The sequence below is a fragment of the Talpa occidentalis genome, unplaced genomic scaffold (genome assembly GCF_014898055.3).
Source record: "Talpa occidentalis isolate TD23 unplaced genomic scaffold, MPIMG_talOcc4v2.1 talOcc4.6, whole genome shotgun sequence".
Classification (NCBI taxonomy): Eukaryota; Metazoa; Chordata; class Mammalia; order Eulipotyphla; family Talpidae; genus Talpa; species Talpa occidentalis.
In genome coordinates, this window is record NW_023604972.1 from 117,407,044 (window position 1) to 117,426,940 (window position 19,897).

The following is a 19,897-nucleotide window of genomic DNA, read 5'->3' on the forward strand; positions in this document are numbered from 1 at the left end:
ATAAGCATGTATAAACTCCACTAGAAAGTTTTTCTGTGTTTTTCTAAAAACAACCTAATATTAGAGGTTGGCTATTAAAGAAAAGTAAATTTTACAGCCACTATAGAACTGCTTACTACCAGCTAAAACCTCTAGCCTCATTGTGAAATGTTGTTAGTATTCCCCAGGGACTTTCTAGAGAAAATTTTTGTATTTGCAGTGATACTAGACTAGATCATCCCGAAGAGCCCTACCAACTTTTAGGATTATATGAATTAGTAATCTGACCAGATTACTTTCTAATACTAGTCATATCCTGTCTACATTCAGTACTTAGCAACCATTTATTTTCCGGACAGGCTTCCTATCTCTCTGTCATTTAGAAAATAAGGTCAGTGTTCCCTAACGTCACTTCTACAGATTCTAGGAGCCCAGTAATAAGACCTTTAAGAGTGCTCTCCTTCCCTCACAGAATTTGTGCTTTCTCAATTGATGCACTTTTTCCCCCTCACTTCCTGGTTTTTTATCTTCATGAACACTAATTGGGAGAGGAAGTTTAAGGTTAACACTAGATGATAGCTCAGGGAAATCCAAGTCAGCTTTCTGCCTCACTGAACAGCCAGAGAGTGAATCTGTATTGTTTTAAGTCAGTAAGTTTGTGGCAATTTGTTATGACTTCAACAGAACACTAATGCGCAATTGGTAAGCGGGGGCTGATAAGTCCCACCTCACAATTACTACTAAGACTTTCATCTGAAGTGAAGGTGGAAGATGACATTTTGGACCATGTGGTACCTGAGGGACTTGAACTGTATGGGGACAATGATAAAGATTGTGGCTTTAGTTAGTTTTATTAACTGCTTTGGATAAAAATGACAGGCTCAAGTCAGCCAAATATCAACAGCAAGAAAACCAGAAAACCTTTGAGGCAAGAGCTAAGGAGAGCCTTATCTCCTGCCACAGGGGGCAACTACCCAAAACAGGCCCAGAATCTAATTGTGAGATAAAACTCAGTACGGACAATTGGACAATTGCTTACCAGAGTGGGAGCCTTGATAGGAAGACCTGGGGGCCTAAGTAACAACAGGGTGGATGAACCTGGCAGTGTTGAAAGCTGCTCTGTTCTTTCTTGCCTGAAGGTCCTACTAAGGCCACAAGTGAAATAGAGGCTTGCAAGGTCAAGCATCTTGGTGTTTGACGGCCAAGGTCATTGAACCTGCTGGGCTCTCAACACTGCCTGAGGGAGCAGAGAAATACAAGCTCTGAGAGAAAATAGCTTTAAGACTGAAGGGAACTGCAGAAATGGGAAATGTGTGTGTAAAATGTGTGTGTACTAGGAGATCTTGAAGATGTCGGGGTGGAGGTTGAGGAAGAATATAGAGTTGATTTTTCCATGACTTGGAGTGAAGGACACCTGAAGTTGTTCTGCCAGGAAGGGTACCAAGGTATGGGCACACGGCACACAGTGAAAGGTGGAGATGGATGACTGTCATGGTGTAGTATTAAGAAAAGGGATGGAAAGTTCCAGAAAGAGTGAATTTTAGAATGGATCTGTGATGTGACTCTGAGAAACCACCTAATTCCAGTCCCCAGGAGGACAGTGCCTTCACTGAGGCGATAAAAGAGTACTTGGCAGGAACTCACAGGCATCTACAAAAGTCTCAGTGATGGCTGCCCACTCAGGTGGGGGCTGACAGGAGGAAGTGCTGCCATGGATGCAGGCATGCTGCTCTCAGTGGGAATGATGGGATTCTGGAATGGCATAGCCATGCATTAAATGTCAGAGGCAAGGTGGTGGATGCAATATAATGGACAGTCAGGCTGGAGCGGAAATCAGGATGCCTTGACTGGAGGAGGAGGGCTTTGAGACAATGACTGACAGATCTTGGGGTTCTAAGTGACAGCTGGCTAGAGTGTTACTTGACTTGTAGAAAGAAAAGTCCTATCGAAGAGGCAAACCGGCCAGCAGCAACCTGACATGCTCTGTCACAGTGAAAAAGCCATGGTCCCACATCTAAGTTAATTCACAGATCCAGTGCACAGGGAAGGGGAGGCCAGGCATCCCTGAGAAAAGGCCCTGCTGCCACAGTACAGCTGACCCTTGAACCACAAAGTCTTGCCCTCAGATGTGGACACCAAGGATACAGTAAGCCCACTATAAATGTGCAGACTTTCCACTGCTGGGGGAGGGTAGGGGCCAGCTCCCTCTCACCCCCTAGGTGGTTAAGGTTCAACCCTGGATTTTAAATTCATGTTTCTGGCATTAATATGCAGCTATTTCTTTGAAAAATTCATTGTTAATTTTCACCAAAGGAGAATCAAGAGCAGTAGTCATTGCTCTGGGATGGTCAGCAGATTCTCATTCACTCTTGCACCTGGGCGATGTTAAATCTGCTCTATGTCACAGTACCGTCTAAGCGGACCTTAACTATCGGGACATTCTGCAGAGTTACATCATGCTGGTCCACCTTAGCATGTCAGCGTGCTAGGTGGATCTGGCGTCAGAAAGTGCCAAGAACTCCAGATGCCCAAGTTAGACTTACAGGGTGAGAAGCTCCGTAACAAATCAGGGGCCTGTCACATTGAAAAAGTTTAGAAGGCATGACATGGGAGATGCCTATATATTCCTTTTAGGTAAAGGATCATTGGTTGCAACTTGTTCTCCTTAGCCCTGAAACAGGCAATGGTTTGATAGGACTCTGAATTTGAGAAGCACATGTATTGTACTTGGCATATTCCTCTCCTGCCCATATACCAGGCCTGCCAGTTTCAAATGGATCTTTCTTTCTCTCTCTCTCTCTCTCTCTCTCTCTCTCACACACACACACACACATACACACACACACACGATCTATAGCAATTTCAGACCAGTGCAAGCAACGTTGCTACTCTAGCAGATACATGGAAATTAAAAACACCGTAGAGAATGGCACCTCCAGGAGAAGGTTACAACACAGCCCTGCAGGGTCCCGGATTGAGGCAACAGAGAACTACTTAGGCTCCTGGCATGCTACAGGTGCGCTCCCTAGATTGATCTCCTGATTAGAGGACGCTTGGGGACTCAAGGGATAAATCTGTCTCCTCAAGAGATGCACAAACTCAAATTCCAATACGCACGGCAGTGATTCATGCTCATTGAAATCAACACCCACTCAGGATAGGGGTTTGCCTTTCCTACCTGCAGCGTGTCCTCCAACACAGTCATGCTGTGAAGTACAGGATACTGATCCGCTGTCCCGGTCTCTCCCATGGCATTGCCTCGAGTCCACTTTTTCGGCAAAGGTAGTAGTTGACAACTGCAGCAGGCAGGGCATGCCGGACCAGGAGGCAGGCAGGCAACGGAGCTTCCCAGCCCCCCATGAATATTTACGCTCGTTCTCCGGGTTCTCTCTGGTGTTCTCTCATCCGTCATCTCATGGTCTCAGCCCTTCTTTGGCCCTGCCACTCGCTCTCTCACTACTACCCTGCTGCCGCTGCTGCTGGTTTTACCCCAGCCTCTAAGCTCGGATGTGCACACATGCGCGCACACCCATGTTCCAGGTGCCCACAATCAGGCACGCGTGCCCCATGCCCACACTCCCAAGTGCCTTCTGCATTAACACAATTAAGGCCTCAGCTGAGAGCCATAGAGGCTACTGGCGCAAAAAGCCTGGTTAATTCATTTACCCCACAGTGGTGGGGCGATGGACACACGCCCGCAGATCTAGGCATCTCGGCTACATACCCCAGCACCAGAAACAGCCTGCAGAAATGAAATGATGGAATGGCTCAGCCGAGGCACCAGTGATCCAACAGTACCTTGTAGGTCAGCCTCCAGGATTTGGTGTACAAAGGCCGATCGAGTGCCCTATTGTTAATCTGCACAGGCCTGGGGACCCAAGGGTAGAGTAGGATCGACTCTTCTCACCTTCACAGCCAGTGACCCACTCGAATTTGTGATTCTCTTGCAACAAGCTAGGCTTGGCTAGATGAGAGGCTTTGGTTCCTGGGTCAGGGGGACGCTTTCACCAGAGGGTGCAGTAAGGGTCCAGTGAATTGCAACCTACGATTATCGCCTGGTCACTTTGGGCTTCCCTGTGCCAGCTGATAAGCAGGCAAAGCTAAGCAGGGGCAGAGGCACCCTCGATCAACGGTGAACAGGAGCTGTTGAGAAATGCTTTCCTCTATGGACCTTGAGGAAGTGAGTTTCTTATGGCTCCCAGAGGACCCTGCAGGACTGAGCGCTGGTCTATTGCGCAGGCTGAGTGCTCTCAGCTCTCCCTGTACTCTCCCCTGCGCCGCACTGCTGCTCTGCAGGATCACGTTCCCAGTAAGTTACTCTGCATGGAAACGTTTGTCCTGTTTGGGAGGGACCCAGTCTAAAACCCTCGCTGTCTGGACTGCTCTCAGCCTGCTCCTCCAGAGTCACTCCTGTTGCTCACCCAGACGTCAGCTCATCATCTCAAAGTGGCCTTCCTTGATGAGCTGATCCAAAGTTGCAAGCTTCTAACATCAGCATTCCCACTTGACTTCTCTGCACAGTAGCTCTCACTAGCTGATACTATACTTTGAGGGGAAAAAAAAAAAGATTTTGTTATTGCCTGCTTTGAAAGAAAATTTCAAAAAAAAAATTGTGTTCCTTGTCTAGCACTAGAATATCTGACATGGGACAGGAAGGACCTGGACTATTTTCAGCACCTTAGAATAGGTACCTGCCACATAGCAGGCACTGGTGAAATACTTGATGAAATGAGTGAATACTAGAGTTCGCAAGCAACACAAGATCCCAAATTGAGCCAGAACCTAAGAGGATGGAATTGGGGGGTGGGGGTGGGGGACGACAAAATGGCATATCTTAAATTTAAATTTATTTAAAAATTACAAAAATGTCTTCACCCAAGTTGTCCAAGAAAAAAAACCAAAAGCAGCAAGAGTGATCTTGGTGAGTCACCAGTAGTCTAGTGCCGTTTATAAAATTGAGCAGAACTTCGATGTGTGCCTTATGCCTCTGTAGACGCGGGGCCCCTTCTTTAGGTCCCTTTCTTTCGGCTCTGGCAGTACCATTATTGGGCCGCTTTCCGAAGCCTTTTTCCTTTGGACTCTGTGCAAGATGATTCGGTAGACTCCGGTGATGGAGCTCCGGGCGTCTCTCCCTTGGTTATTTCGAATATGCTCTTCTGTGATACCCAGATGCTGTAAAGTGCTCTTGACCTCATTTTCTTCTTCTTTGAGGATGCTGGTTTCTGACAAATGTTTGGGATCCAGCTGGAAAGGCTCCAGAGGGGTCGGGTAGGGCACCCCCTGCATCCACTCGTTGTTCATGATGGAGTCGATGCCCAGCCTGTCGGTGGGGGTGGGCTGCAGGATGCCCCGAATGAGGCGCAGGCAGGGCCCGGACACGTGCGGGGGCACGCTGTAGGCGCCCTCCAGGATGCTCTTCTTGAGCTTGGCCACGGTCTCTGCCCGAAATGGCATGGTGCCGGTGACCACGAAGTACAGGAGCACTCCCAGGGCCCAGACGTCCACGTGCACGCCCACGTAGTGCTCGTCTCGGAAAAGCTCAGGCGCCGCGTATGGGGGAGACCCGCAGAAAGTGTTCAGCATCTCGCCCTTTCTACTTACTGTGCTGAATCCAAAGTCGCCCACCTTCACGCAGGTGTTACTGGTATAGAACACATTTTCTGCCTTCAGATCTCTGTGAATAATTTGGTTTTCGTGCTGTGGAAGAAGACAAGGGGAAACAATCATTTTTAAAATGAAATACACAAATAAAAAAATGTTTTATCAGTTGCTCTGAGACAGTGAGCAACTGTGTGTTAACAGGAATTCAGTGGCGATCACTTAAATCCTATCAGAACAGTGAGGCTGCCTACATAACCTTCAGCCTCATGCAATACTCCTCCCACCCCCAAGGAGACCCAAGGTTCTAATCCCCTGTGGGGTGAGGACTGGAGTCTACCCGACACACGTGGACTGAGGAATGAGGGCCAGAAGCAAGACCCAAAGCTTATGAAACTACAAGCTCTGAAACAAGGAAATAGTAATCCTTTGTTTTTGAGGCCCTGTGTCAGTTTTTCTGGCCGAATGATCTCTTGAATAGGGCCAAGACCAAGCAGGCCTGGAGGCCTCCTCTGACTGTCTAACCATTCCTCTGGGTGGGCCCCTTTATCTTTCTGGAACTCAGTAGAAGGGAGGAGGGCCTTAGTGGCTGGTCCCACAGTGGGTTGTGCGCGTGCACATGACCCCCTGCCCTTGCATTCTGGATCCAGACAAATGAGCTTGGAGACCCTTGACCTATTCAATCCCAAGGGCTCTTGGGAAATAGTTTAACATGACTTTTCCCAGTGGACCTCCTGGGGTAAGAATCCAGGCTTTGGAGACTGACAGCTTCGGTCCATTCTGGGTTGAACACACCACATAGGTAATGCGAGGGACAGTTTTCCTTTGTCGAATGGAACACGGATAACCGCTGCAGCGGCTGTGGTGAGGGCTATATGTGGTTCTGTCTTTGCTCTGTTTACTCACAGAGTAAACAAATTCGATAAAATGCAGGTCTGTCTACGACTCACCCTTCTTTCTGGAGACCAGAGAACTGGGAGAAATGCCAGGGCACTGAGCTTCAAGAACTCCGGCTGTAAAAATGGCTTCTCAGAGGAGCCTCCTGTGGGATCCTCTACTACTGGATTTTTTGTTCTCCCACCTGATTTTTTGTTCCAAAGAGAATGTAGAAGACTCTCTGCCTGTGTGTTCTACTGCTTGCTGTGGGCCTGGCTGATTCCCTGATCACCCCGGCACAGAGGCCCTTAAATGACAACTGGGAGAACCAGGCCTGAAACTCATTCCGCCAACTCTACACTCAGCGTCTCTCTTGCTCACTCTCTGCCCTCCCTGTCTCCCTCCCCACTGCTCTCTCGGGCTCACTAGGTCACTAACACCCCCCCCGCCCCCCCCCCCAAATAATCTGGCCAAGAGCCACTAATCTCAGTTCTTGCCTCACAACATCAGGCAGAAGAGAACTAGAGGCAGCCTCTCAACTAATACAGACTCCAGACAAGCGGTTCGCCTGACAACCAGACCGAGATGTGGGTGAAGGGGGTGGGCCGGACGTTGCACTACCGAGAGGAGTAAAAGCGGTTCGCTGGGCTGCAAGTCTAGACCCTCCCGTGGCCCAGCAATGCGGCAGCAGTGGATGGACGGAAATGCAGTCCTCGGAGGAGCCAGGGAACGTGGTGTGGGAGTCAAGATTTAGCTAAAGAAATAACCAGAGAATGAAAATACGAATGACACGATCAAGTATGATTGTGAGGCAGCCGGAGTGAGATGTTCGCCGAGGGCAGGGAAGATCCATGTGAGCTGACGTGAGTGAAGAAAGTTTCACTGAGAGGCAGACCCGAGCTGGGTCATGACGTGCGGGATTTGGAATGAGGCACAGGAGGAGGCATCTGAGACACAGAATAAGGGAGGCAGCGAGAAGCCAACTCTCTGGGGAGTGGAAGATGCGGTTGGAGACATGGCTGACACCATGGAGATGATGTTTGTCTGCCAACTTCTGTAGGAAGCAGGAGGCTGCCCATCTCCAGAGACCCCTCAGCATTCCTTCCGAGGCATGGAGCAGGGTCCCAGCCAGACTCCTGACTCTCACCGAGGGGACCGTTTCTGCCTCATGGGACTTAAGCCCTCTGGGACGGTGAGGTGGCAGCAGACTAAAGCCCTGCCCGCCCCCCGCCCCCCTGCCAATGTAGGTAGAGTGGGAGCAAGACTCTCCCTCCTCACCCCTGCTCACCATGTGCTTCACGGCGGACACAATCTGAGAGAAGATGAGCTTGCTTTCTGGTTCTGAGAGCTTCCCTTCCGTGCTGATTTTCCCGAAGAGCTCCCCACCCCCTGCATACTCCATTACCAGGTGGAGCTTGGATAGGGTCTCCACGACTTCGTAAAGGCGGATGATGTTGGGGTGGTGCAACTTTTCCATGCTGGAGATCTCCCGGGAGAGCAGCCTTTGGGTTTTCTGGTCTAATTTGGTCTTGTCCAGGATCTTAATGGCCACCTTTTCTGGAAAAAGAAAAGTCAGAGTCAGATTTGCAAGAGCATAGATATTTAGAAGTGACCTAGAGCGGTCCCTTGCTTTACCTACACACAGAGGTTAAGTGCCTGTCCCAGGCTTGCAGGTCAGTGGTTGTGACAGGTGGTAGTCCCAGTGTCCCCATCTGTGTAGTCCTGGATCGATCAGTGTGAGGCTTTGATGCCAACCCCTCTTTGATGCCAACCCCTTTGAAGCCTCTCAAGGAGGTTTCAGTTTTCTAAATAAAGTTTCTTTGCTCAGCCAAGAGAATCCTTCTTGATCAGATGCAAGTGCCACCTTTGCCTCATCATCTACCACTTCTGTCCACCATCCTCACCTCCACATGCACCTGTCCTACCAATGCAGTACCTTTTGTTGTTTCTTGAAAAGATACTCAGTATTCATGCTTAGGACCATTCCTCTCCCTGGATCTGCCTGAATCTTCCTGGGTCATCTTCGCTATCGCTCATCACTCCTTCCCTGTTCTTTACTGAGCTAATTACTGATGATCCTTTGGCACTAGCTTTAGAACCAGTCTCTTCCAGGAAGCCTTCCATAAACCCTGTCCTAGGAAGGTCATTATGTCCACATTCTATCATTATCTGTCCTATAATCTCAGCACACTTGGCCTATAAATGTCATCTGTTTCCACCTCCTTCCCTGTAGAGACATGTTCTATCCAACTCTGCCTGGGACATGAGGTAGCAGGACTTGCCACACTGGTACTCAGGTTTTGTGGGTGATGTTGAGGATACACCGAGACTGGAACTGCATTGTGCTGCTGGTGGGAGGGTTATGTATTCTAGACTGTAGTGCAGATTTATGTGTCAAGCACCTTCTAAATGGTCATGCCCTATGACCCAGCTATTTCACTGCTGGCAATTAATCTTAAAGAAATAATCTGACACATGTATAAGAGTATGTGTGTGAGAAGATGCCTGTGCTACTGGAATAGCTTCATTGTTCAAGAAGAGGGTGGGTTTTAAAATAAACTGTAGCGGGCCTCCCCCGTGGCGCAGCGGTTGAGCGCTGGGTTGCGAAGCTGCCCGCAGCCTCTGCAGTGCCGGTTCAATCCCCAGCTGCTCCCCTGCCACTGGAGGAGGGTCCCACATGGCGCGCAAACCTCTCCTGCCGCCCGCTGCTCCCCTCAGCAGTGTACTTCGGTCCTTCTGCCTGCTCTGCTCCCCGCTCTGGCTCTGGTGAATTCTCTCACCCTCCCATGTGCTTCTGACTGTACCCAGTGCATGTATAAACAAAACAAACAAACAAATAAATAAAATAAAATAAAAGCATGCCTCTATTAAAAAAAAAAATTAAAATAAACTGTAGCTTATCCATCTATATCTATAATGTAACTATCAAAATAATGAGGTTGATCTTTATTTTTTTTTTTAAAGATTTATTTATTTATTTATACAAGCACTAGGTACAGTCAGAAGCACAGGAGGGTGAGAAGATTCACCAGAACCAGAGTGGGGAACAGAACAGGCAGACCGACGAAATACACTGCTGAGGGGAGCAGTGGGCGCGGCAGGAGAGGCCTGCGGGACATGTGGGACCCTCGCCGGTGGCCGGGGATCGAACCAGCGCTACAGAGGCTGCGGGCAGCTTCGCAGCCCAGCGCTCAACCACTGCGCCACCAGGGGAAGCCCTGATCTTTATTTTTGATGTGAAAAAGATGTTCAATGTAGAATGGTAAGGAAAAGATACAAATATACATTTGCAAGAAAAAATCAGGAATGATAATCACCAAAATGTTTAGAAAAGTCATATTATTATAGACAGTCATGAGTGATTTTCCTTTCTTTTTTTTTTTTGCCTATCTGTATTTTCTAATTTTTCTATAATCATACAATTGAAATCTACAATTAACATAGATTAATTGGCAATGAAAGCAGCTAGTGCTACTTTGAAAATGAATGAAACTCCAATCCAAAGCAAACTTCATTTTTTGGTCAGACCAGATCAAACTTTCTAGTAACTAAGAAAGAATTTATCAGGAATTTCTGGGAAAAACAGAATTGCGAAGTGTTTGCTTGACCTACTTGCAAAACAGCTGTTTTGAAGAATTTTGTTGTGGTGGTTATCAGCATGGGAATGGATGTAACCCGTTTAAAATAGGAATTATCAGTGTATTAAAGTCGGTCCATTGGGGCTTCTGGCATGGAAGGGGGCATGGTGCTCTGGGCCTGCTCCTTTCACTCCCTCTGCTTCCTTCTGCTTCTTCCGCTCTTCCTCTGCTTCCTCTGGTGGAGGCAAATTGGGAAGGGAAGAAGGAGGCCATGAGGGGGCAGATCCCTGTGTAACACCCGTGGCACCTGGCCCCAGAAGAGCGCCCTTTCCTGAAAATCCCTCCTGGTTGCATCTTTCTTCCTGCATCTTAGAGGAATCAAGATTCCTTTCAGGTATTTACCTGAAGAAGAAACTTCTGGGGCCCCCCTGGTGGCACAAGGGGTTAAGCACAGTACTATGAAGCTATCCACAGCCTCTGCAGCACGAGTTTGATCCCTGGCCAGGGAGCTACCCACACAGTGCAGCAGACCTCTCCTGTCTCGCCCGCTGCTCCAGCGTATTTCAGTCAGTCTGCCTGTTCTGTTCCCCACTCTGTCTCTGGTGAATCCTCTCACCCCTTGCACCTCTGGCCTGCACCCCGGTTCTTGTATGCATAAATAAATAAATCTTAAAAAAAAAAAAAGAAGAAACTTCTGGTTGTGTGTAACCTGGCGGGTAAGCTGTTACTTTAAGGGCCAGAATGGTAAATTCCACTGTGAATCTGGCTCATTGCCTGGAGCGGACACCTTGCTCCTCAGGGCAAGTGTTCAACCCTCTGGGCTACCCCTCTCTTACCTGGAGGCAGCTGCACTCACAGCCCCCACACTGTGAGAACCTAAGAATTAAGAATTGGTTCATCAGATGGGTGTGTATATGTGTGTGGGGGTATCCAGCTGCTGTTACAACCTCCCTTTAGCACACTGCTAGCTTTGCTTTTTAAATTTTATATGAGTGGTTCTTAGCAAAGGTTGTCCACCCAGGGTCAGGATCAGAGTGAGTGAGGAAGGCAGCCATATGAGAGGAAGCACATCATTAAATTCTGTGCCCCAGTACCCCCATGGCCTCACTCTGGTCCCCGCCTGTTTCCTTTATGTTGGGTTAAGTCAGCTTGTAGCCAAGCCTCGTAACAGAAGCGCATCATCATATAACCCATTTTAAAAGTCTTGTACACTGAATCACCACTAATTGATAGAAGCTGCTGTCCTATAAGAATGAGGTCTCTGGAGCCTCCCAGGTGGCCTAGGGGTTAAGTCTCAGGGCTATCACTTTGGCCTGATTTCGATCCCTGGCCAGCGAGGTGACCCACATGGCACAGCAGACCTTTCCTGACTCCCCTCAGCGGTGTATTTCAGTCAGTCTGCCTGTTCTGCTCCCCACTCTGGTGAATCCTCTCACTTCCCCACACCTCCCCCTGGCTTCCACCCCAGCTCTTCCACACAGGAGAAAAAGAATTAGGTTTCTGAACCCACTCTTTCAGCACAGGCTCAGTGAGTGCCGACTGCGCACCAGGCAGTGAAAAAGATCAACACTGTCGCTCTAGGCCGGGGAGAGAGAAGGACAGTACAAAACCATATTCCTTAAAAAGTTGGCTTTTCTTCACTGTCTCCAGTTCTCCCTTTATTAGGTCTTGAACCTGAGAGAGAACGCTACTGAAAATGCTCTCCGGGGGGCCTCAGTGGTTCCCAGAGGCTGAAAACGCTGGTCAGTTCTTAGGCTTCACCCCCTCTCCTGGGCGCCCCGTCTCTCCGGGTTTCCAGGCTGGCGCCAGCGCGGCTTTCCCTCTAACCTCGCCCCTCTGCTCCGGCTCCCGCGGTGCGCTCTGCCTCCTGCCAGCTCTCCCTGGGGGATGCCTTAGGGCTTAGTCCTTCGAGCTCTTCTCCACAGCCACTTCCTTGGCGCATAAATAAACCGGCCAGCAGAAGCTCTCCTCTTAGTTGTCTTCGTTTGGGTCTTGCCAGAAGCAGCCCCTGAGTCGGGGATTCGCGTGCAAGTGCAGGCTGAGAGCGTGGCCACAGGAAAAGCTGGCAGAAAACTGCAGTGAGATGGGGCAGGAGAGGCGGCCGGAGTGTACAGGCAGCACGTGGCCTGCTCCTCCTGCGGACTTCTGCCTCCGCTGCAGCATGAGGAGAGCGAGAGCCGCGGGGTTCTGCCTCCATTGCTGGGGGTGGCTCGCTCCTGGGGGACGTTTCCTCCGGCCTTTCTGGCCTCCTGCCGCAGGAGGGGCGGCTTCAGCAGCTAGAGAAAGCCCGGAGGCAACGGGATGGAGAGACCGGCCGTGAAAGTCAGGCCCGCTGCACTGAAATGGCAAGACCCAAAGAGATATGGGGGAGCCCTGCAGTGGGGCAACTAGGCCTGTGATGAGCAGGGGGGCCGGGCAGCTGGCAAACCCCCAGCCCCCAGCGAATCTCAATCTCGAAGCTAGCTGTCTCTCGCTGGAGTGCCTCCCACGGTCTTGCCTCTTCTGCAGCCCTACTGCTTGTCCGTCCCCAGGCGTCCTCCGTCTGGATGACGCTGCCCTTATATCCCCTCCTCTGAGTTTACATGTGCACCCTCACGCGTGCCCACACCATGCTCCCGGTGTCCACAATCAGGCCGCGTGCCCCACGCCTGCACTCCTAAGCGCCTGCCGCATTAGCACAACCAAGGCCACGGGTGACAGCCCCAGAGGCAAGTGGTGTAAAAAGCCTGATTAAAGCGCTTACCTTGCAGGGGCCAACAGCATCTGCATGTGTGTGTGAGAGGCACAGCCAGTCCAGTTCAACACTGGACTCTTGATTTCCCCTACCCCAAACCTGCTCCTCCTACAGTTTCCCCAATTTCAGCAAATGGAAACTATTCTCACAGTTGTCTAGACCCAAAACCTTGAGTATATGACTCATCCCTTTCCCACTATGCTTTCAATTTGTTGGCAAATCCTGTTATCTCTTCTTCTAAATATAGCCAAGCCCAGCTACCTCTCAGCATTTCACTGCATCCCAGCCCAAGCCCCCATTCTCTCTTGCCTAGATTATTACAACAGGCTCCTAACTGATCTCCCATTTTCTGCCTTTGACCCCTGCAGTCTATTTTCAACAGAGCAGCCTGCGTGATCCTATTAAAGCATCAGCCAGGTCATGTCACTTCTCTGCTCCCGCCATGCACAGGAAAAGCTGAAGGCCTTACTGTAACCCATTGACCCATCAGGATCTGGTCCTTGCTACTGTCTGTCCTCCTGCCTCTCCATTTCCAGAGGTAGTACAGGCACATGCTCCTGCCTTGACACTTTTGTACTTCCCATTCCTACTGCCTGAGCCCTTTCCTCATGTACACACAGCCAGCTCTTATTTCTCTCAGTTTTCTCTCTGTCACTTCCTCAGACCCCAGCCAACTTATCTAAAAACTTATCTAGACATAGCTGCTCCCTCTCCCTTCCTGCTGTTTTCCTTATCACTTATCCATACACAACATGATGAATAGTTTATTGACTTATTTTTTCGTCTGTGTCTCCCCAGCAGAATTCGGGTCAGTGCCAATCACCAGGCTCTGGAAGAATGCCTGTTACCCAGCAGGTGTTAAACAAATATTTGTTGAATGAATGATCACATTTAATCTTCACAAGAACCCAGGAGAAGTGTTAAAAATCATCACACTGGACACTCAGTTTTGCCCTGTTCATTTACTATGACATCCTGCACATCTCCCATGTTGCCAGACTTTTCATCATTATGATTTTTAAGGGCTGTGTCATCTTTCAGCTGGTTTATTGGCTTTATTTGACCATTCCTATATTGTCAGGTCACAAAAGTTATTTCTAGTTCTTTGCACCAAAAATAATACCACAATGAACTTCTTTTTGTTACAATAGTTCTAATGTTGGGCTTATTTTTAGGATGGACTCGCCAAAGCCACTTACTAACCATTTTTAAAATAAGAATATGGTTTTAAATTGCTGTTTAAATGATTCTGTTCAAGGGAGAGGGATTGGAGGGAGGGAAGGAGGAGCAAAGAGGACTGTGGTGATGGTGCACAGGTGAATTGGGAGAAGAAATTCTATGGGGACTACACCTGAGGGGATAGAAAGCAAACATTGTTTAAAAATGAACAATGAGGGGGGCCTCCCCGGTGACGCAGCGGTTGAGCGCTGGGTTGTGAAGCTGCCCGCAGCCTCTGCAGCACCGGTTCAATCCCCGGCTGCTCCCTGGGGCCACCGGAGGAGGGTCCCACATGGCGCGCAGACCTCTCCTGCCGCCCGCTGCTCCCCTCAGCAGTGTACTTCGGTCCTTCTGCCTGCTCTGCTCCCCGCTCTGACTCTGGTGAATTCTCTCACCCTCCCGCGCGCTTCTGACTGTACCCAGTGCTTGTATAAACAAAACAAACAAACAAACAAATAAATAAATAAAACATGCCTCTATTAAAAAAAAAAAAAATGAACAATGAGGGGCCTCCCTGATCGGGCAAGGGGTTAAGACACAACCTATGAAGTTGTCTGCAGCCACTGCAGCACAAGTTAGATCCCCGGCCAGGGTGCAACCCACATGGCGCGCAGACCTCTCCTGACTTGCTCGCTGCTCCCCTCAGCAGTGTATTTCAGTCCGTCTGCCTGTTCTGTTCCCCACTCTGGCTCTGGTGGGTCCTCTCACCCCCCACACCTCTGGCCTTTACCCCAGCTCTTGTATGCATAAATAAATATTAAAAAAAAATAAAAGTTCAGATGGAAAGCTCAAGGAAAAACTGAATGAGCAAGTTGAAGAAATTTTCAAAAAAAATGGACGATGTAAATAAAAAATTTTAATAGTAAAAAAAATGATTGTGTTCAAGAGGAGGGATCACTTAAAATCAGTGGACCTTCTCTTTCTGAGAGACTGAATTAGCTGCCTAGCCCTGTCCTCCTAGGAGACCTCCACAAAGAACCTGCCAGAGTTGGTCCTCTCATCTGCCTCACCGCTGGATTTTTTTTTTTTAATAGAGGCATGCTTTTTATTTATTTGTTTGCTGGTTTGTTTGTTTTTGTTTATACAAGCACTGGGCACAGTCAGAAGCGCAGGAGGGTGAGAGAATTCACCAGAGGCAGAGTGGGGAGCAGAGCAGGCAGAAGGACCGAAGCACACTGCTGAGGGGAGCAACGGGCGGCAGGAGAGGTCTGCGTGCCATGTGGGACCCTCCTCCGGTGGCCGGGGAGCAGCCAGGGATCGAACCGGCGCCACAGAGGCCGCGGGCAGCTTTGCAACCCAGCGCTCAACCGCTGCGCCACCCGGGAGGCCCCACTCACCACTGGATTTTGACGAGAGAGTACACTGACCAACTCACCAGCACTTGCTGAATGTCTCTCGTGATGTATCTATATGATACAGTGTTCGGCACCAAGGACCTGGGAACCAGGACACCCAAGACTTTCCCCCTACCCTGGATTTGTTAACTGCCCCCCCACCCCCCATCTTTGTGTCTCATTCATGCTTTCCCTTGGGCTCCCAGAGAAATGGCTGTCTGGCTCCTTCACATCACAGACGCCACATCAGTGCCTTCAAGTCTTCACTCTCAGATGCATTTCTTCTATATTCACTATTCATGGATGTGCCATTTAAGCTAGAAACCTGGGACTCATCCTCAGGTCTTCAGGGGTGCCCTTCCCACCATCCTGAGGACCTCAAGGCTTTCCAATGTTCTAAAATATTGGCCAAGCACAGCTCCTCCTGTCCTACTGCCGTTGCTGCCTCGGTGGAGGTGGACACCATCAGTCTTCTGGACTCTTCTTTCTTTCTGACTCCCTGACTCTTGCCACACCCCAACTTCAATTCACCTTCCTTACAGAAATCAAATCATATCAATCGCTTGTATTAATTGCTGGCTTAAAGCTCTTCCATGGTTCCCGATACCCAAATGACAAATTTCAAATAGGCAAGAAGGTTCTGTGGTCCAGCCCCTGCCTGCATCCCCCCGCCCTGCCCCCCCAGCGCTCTGTGGGTATCGCCCAGGCTCCAGCCTTGCTGAAGTACTTTTGAATCTCCAAATATTCCCCACATGGCTCATACCTCCACACACCTTCCCTCCCCGCCCTGCCTGGAATTTTCCCCCCATGTCCTGCATAATTTCTCTTTAAACCTCAAAACCTCATCCAAACCCTTCGTGGTCAATTGAGCCTTTCCTGATGCTCAGGCGTAGTGAGGACATTTCCTGCCCTGCTCTGTGACATACTTATCAATTATTTCCTGCCTGTCTCCATGATATACTGTGAGCCCACATCAGGCAAGAACTGGTATCTTATTTGCCTCTTTCAGACCCAGAACAGCGTCTGGGCACAGGAGAGTTACCAGCTTTTTAAATCGAGAAATGAATGAACAGGTGAATAAATGAAGTGTGAACTGAGAGTGTACAAGGAGACAGGGAAGGAGAGGTCAAGAAGGAAACAACAGAGAGAGGGACCAGCATCCACTGCTGCTTCTTTCACTTTTGTTGGTGACAACAGATGGGACATCAAATATTCAGAAGCCCAGAGCATCATCTCTCTTGAGAAATTTCTAATCAGCCTAAAAGGGGACTCTAACGGCTGTAGCTGCCCTATCAACTTGCAAGGCGCAGGGACTCTGAGCTGTTAGCTATAAAAATAAACTCCAGTCACCAGGGGCCTGGAGCTTCTTCCTAGAGAACCAGAGCAGCTGGTGCCTTTTTTTAAACTACTGTTCTGGGAGCCGCCCCGGCAGGCACTGCAGCCCTCCGCTTCCCTGGGAGTCTCCTGAATTACCTTATCCAGACTGTCCATACTTCCTAGTAAACCTGATGACAATTTTGGGCAATTTGGCTTTGTATGGGGACCACATGGGTGGGAATTGCTATCCACACTCCAGAATCTGACACGGCCTGGCAATGAGACAGGGTACTGAAGTTCCCAGCTAGCCTTTCTAAACCACTCACTCAGAAATCCCCTTCCTCTTTCAAAGGTAAAGATTTTAGGGGCCTCCCAGGGGGCGCATAGACAAAACCTATGAAGCTATTTGCAGCTATTGCAGCATGAGTTTAATCCCTGACCCAGTGAGCTACCCACATGGTGCAGCAGACCTCTCCTCACTCACCCACTGCTCCCCTCAGCGGTGTATTTCAGTCAATATGCTTGTTCTGTTCCCCACTCTGTCTCTGGTGAATCCTCTCACCCTCCTGCCCCCGCATCTCTGGCCTATGCCCCAGTTCTTGCATGCATAAATAAATAAATCTTTAAAAAAAAAAAAAAGCAGGGCCTCCCCGGTGGCACAGCGGTTGAGCCGCTGGGTTGTGAAGCTGCCCGCAGCCTCTGCGGCGCCCGCTCTATCCCTGGCTGCTCCCCGGCCACCGGAGGAGGGTCCCACAAGGCGCGCAGACCTCTCCTGCCGCCCGCTGCTCCCCTCAGCAGTGTACTTCGGTCCTTCTGCCTGCTCTGCTCCCTGCTCTGGCTCTGGTGAATTCTCTCACCCCCCTCCCCACCCCCACGCTTCTGACTGTACCCAGTGCTTGTATAAATAAATAAATCTTTTTTTAAAAAAAAGCACAAATCACTGCATAAAGACAGTGTTCCCATTTCAGTTCACCTTTAATCCAATTAAGGCAAAAAGAAAGCCTCAGATTGGTTGTTGGTGCGTTTCAAGTCACTTTCTATTGTTACTACTACTATATATTATTAATATTTCTTTAAAATGTTTTGAAAGTTTCTACAAGAGATGTTTAAAGTTCTCACAATACACAATTATAACTATGTGAGGTATCGTATTGCTACAATCACTTTGCAATATATACATATATAAAATCACTACATTGTATACCTTAAACTTACACAATATGATATATCAACTGTATCTCAATAATGTTGTGAAATAAATAACTTTTAAATTTGTTAGTATTGTATTTATTTTTACCATTACCTTTTGCTCACAGCCTGTGGTACTGGTTTCTTGTTTGAATAATATTACATTTCCTTTTTTTTTTTTTTTTTAAAGATTTATTTATTTATTTATACAAGCACTGGGTACAGTCAGAAGCGCGGGAGGGTGAGAGAATTCACCAGAGCCAGAGCGGGGAGCAGAGCAGGCAGAAGGACCGAAGTACACTGCTGAGGGGAGCAGCGGGTGGCAGGAGAGGTCTGCGCGCCATGTGGGAACCTCGCCTGGTGGCCGGGGATCAAACCGGTGCTGCAGAGGCTGCGGGCAGTTTCGCAACCCAGCGCTCAACCACTGCGCCACCGGGGAGGCCCTACATTTCCTTTTGAGATAAACTTAAGTTAAAAAAAATAAAGCAGGGTCAATGAAAGCGACCATTTATGACCCTATATCAAGTGGCTACTCTCTGCTTTTGTACCTCATGTATGTTATTGGTAATTTTCCCAACAATTCTAAGAATTATTGTCTATTTTACAGCCGAGGTGACTGAGACCCCAAAATGCTAAGTAACGTGCATAAAGTCAGATGTCTACTAAGTGACTGAACAAGGATTTGAAACTACCGTTGTTGGATTCTGAAGTTCATCTTCTTCCATTGTCCCACCTGCTTCCTCGCCACCGGAATCTAACCTCTGATCCCACTCAGGAAACAGTTCAAAGTTTGGCCACAGCCAGTAGCCTTTGCGCAGACTTCCCTGTGACCTCTCTGCCCCACGGGCCACTTTGTCCTTTCTGCGTTCCTCTCCTGGCTGCCTTTATTCAACTTCTGTCCCCTTCCTGCCCTTGTCTTCTGTGTTAGCTTCTGCCCCCCATCTTCCCAGGCGTTTGCTCCTTTGTTTCTCATTCAGCTCTACATTGTTTGAAGCAGCACACTTGGTAACGCAGACCCCGCTCCCTGACGTGGCTAGCTCTCCCCGATGGTCAGCTGAAGCTCTAGATAGAAGAAAACGCTGAGAGCGACGTTCTGCCTAACTGTACTGAGTTCAAACATTGATCTTCAGACTCCAGCTAAAATGTTGCCTCTTCCTGGTTCTTGAGTCTGCTCTCCTGGTTCTCAGACCTTTAGATTCTGACCAGAATTATGCCATCAGCCTTCCTGGGTATCTAGTTTGCCAACTGTAGATGTAGTCTCCCTAATCACAGAGTCATTTCCTTAGAGTAACCCAATCTCTCTCTCTCTCTCTCTCTCTCTCTCTCTCTCTCTCTCTCTCTCTCTCACACACACACACACACACACACACACACACACGCACACTCTGCTGCTCCTGACCAATACACTAACCCTAGCAATTCCTCTCTTCCTATCCTCAGCTCCTTCCCCTTCCCACCGCTGCCACCCTGGCTCAGAATCTCTCCCGCCTGGCTGGACTATCACTGGAGCTTCCTGACATCACCTGGCCTCCTGCATCTCTCTCTTCCCAACCTCCATTCTCACTATGTTAGAGTTACTCTTCCAAAACCCTTTTCTAATGGCAAATTTCTTGCTGAGTCTTCATAGCTGAGAAAACCAAGCCAAGCTTCTTAGGACAATGTTCAAAGTTTATCATGACTCAGCTCACCTGAGTCTTCACCCCTTTCACCAGCCACCTCCCAGGGTTTGGAGAAACTACTATGTATCATTTCCCCATCCTTGTGCTTTTGATCACTTTTTTCTTCTAGCTAACCACCCAGAATCACTGCCTATCCAAAATTCCTTTTCCTCTTGAGGTACAGCTACAATTATATCTCTACTTAAAGCCCTCCTTAATATTCTTTTTTTTTTTTTTAAAGATTTATTTATTTATTTATACAAGCACTGGGTACAGTCAGAAGCCGGGAGGGTGAGAGAATTCACCAGAGCCAGAGCAGGGAGCAGAGCAGGCAGAAGGACCGAAGCACACTGCTGAGGGGAGCAGTGGGAGGCAGGAGAGGTCTGCGTGCCATGTGGGACTCTCCTCCGTGGCCGG

The 19,897-nt window shown here is 49.0% G+C and overlaps 1 protein-coding gene across 3 annotated transcripts in view; it reads right to left on the reverse strand.

Moving 5' to 3' along the window:
• Positions 1-4,735: 4,735 nt before the first annotated feature.
• Positions 4,736-19,897, reverse strand: part of NIM1K (NIM1 serine/threonine protein kinase) — a 42,222-nt gene continuing 27,060 nt past the window's right edge. For all 3 annotated transcript variants that reach the window (XM_054688198.1, XM_054688199.1, XM_037530313.2), the window contains exons 3-4: positions 7,742-8,010; positions 4,736-5,676 (exon numbers count right to left, since the gene is read on the reverse strand). In XM_054688198.1, the coding sequence (XP_054544173.1) occupies positions 4,927-5,676; positions 7,742-8,010 (1,019 nt within the window). In that variant the 3' untranslated portion in view covers positions 4,736-4,926. The remainder of the gene's footprint in view (positions 5,677-7,741; positions 8,011-19,897) is intronic.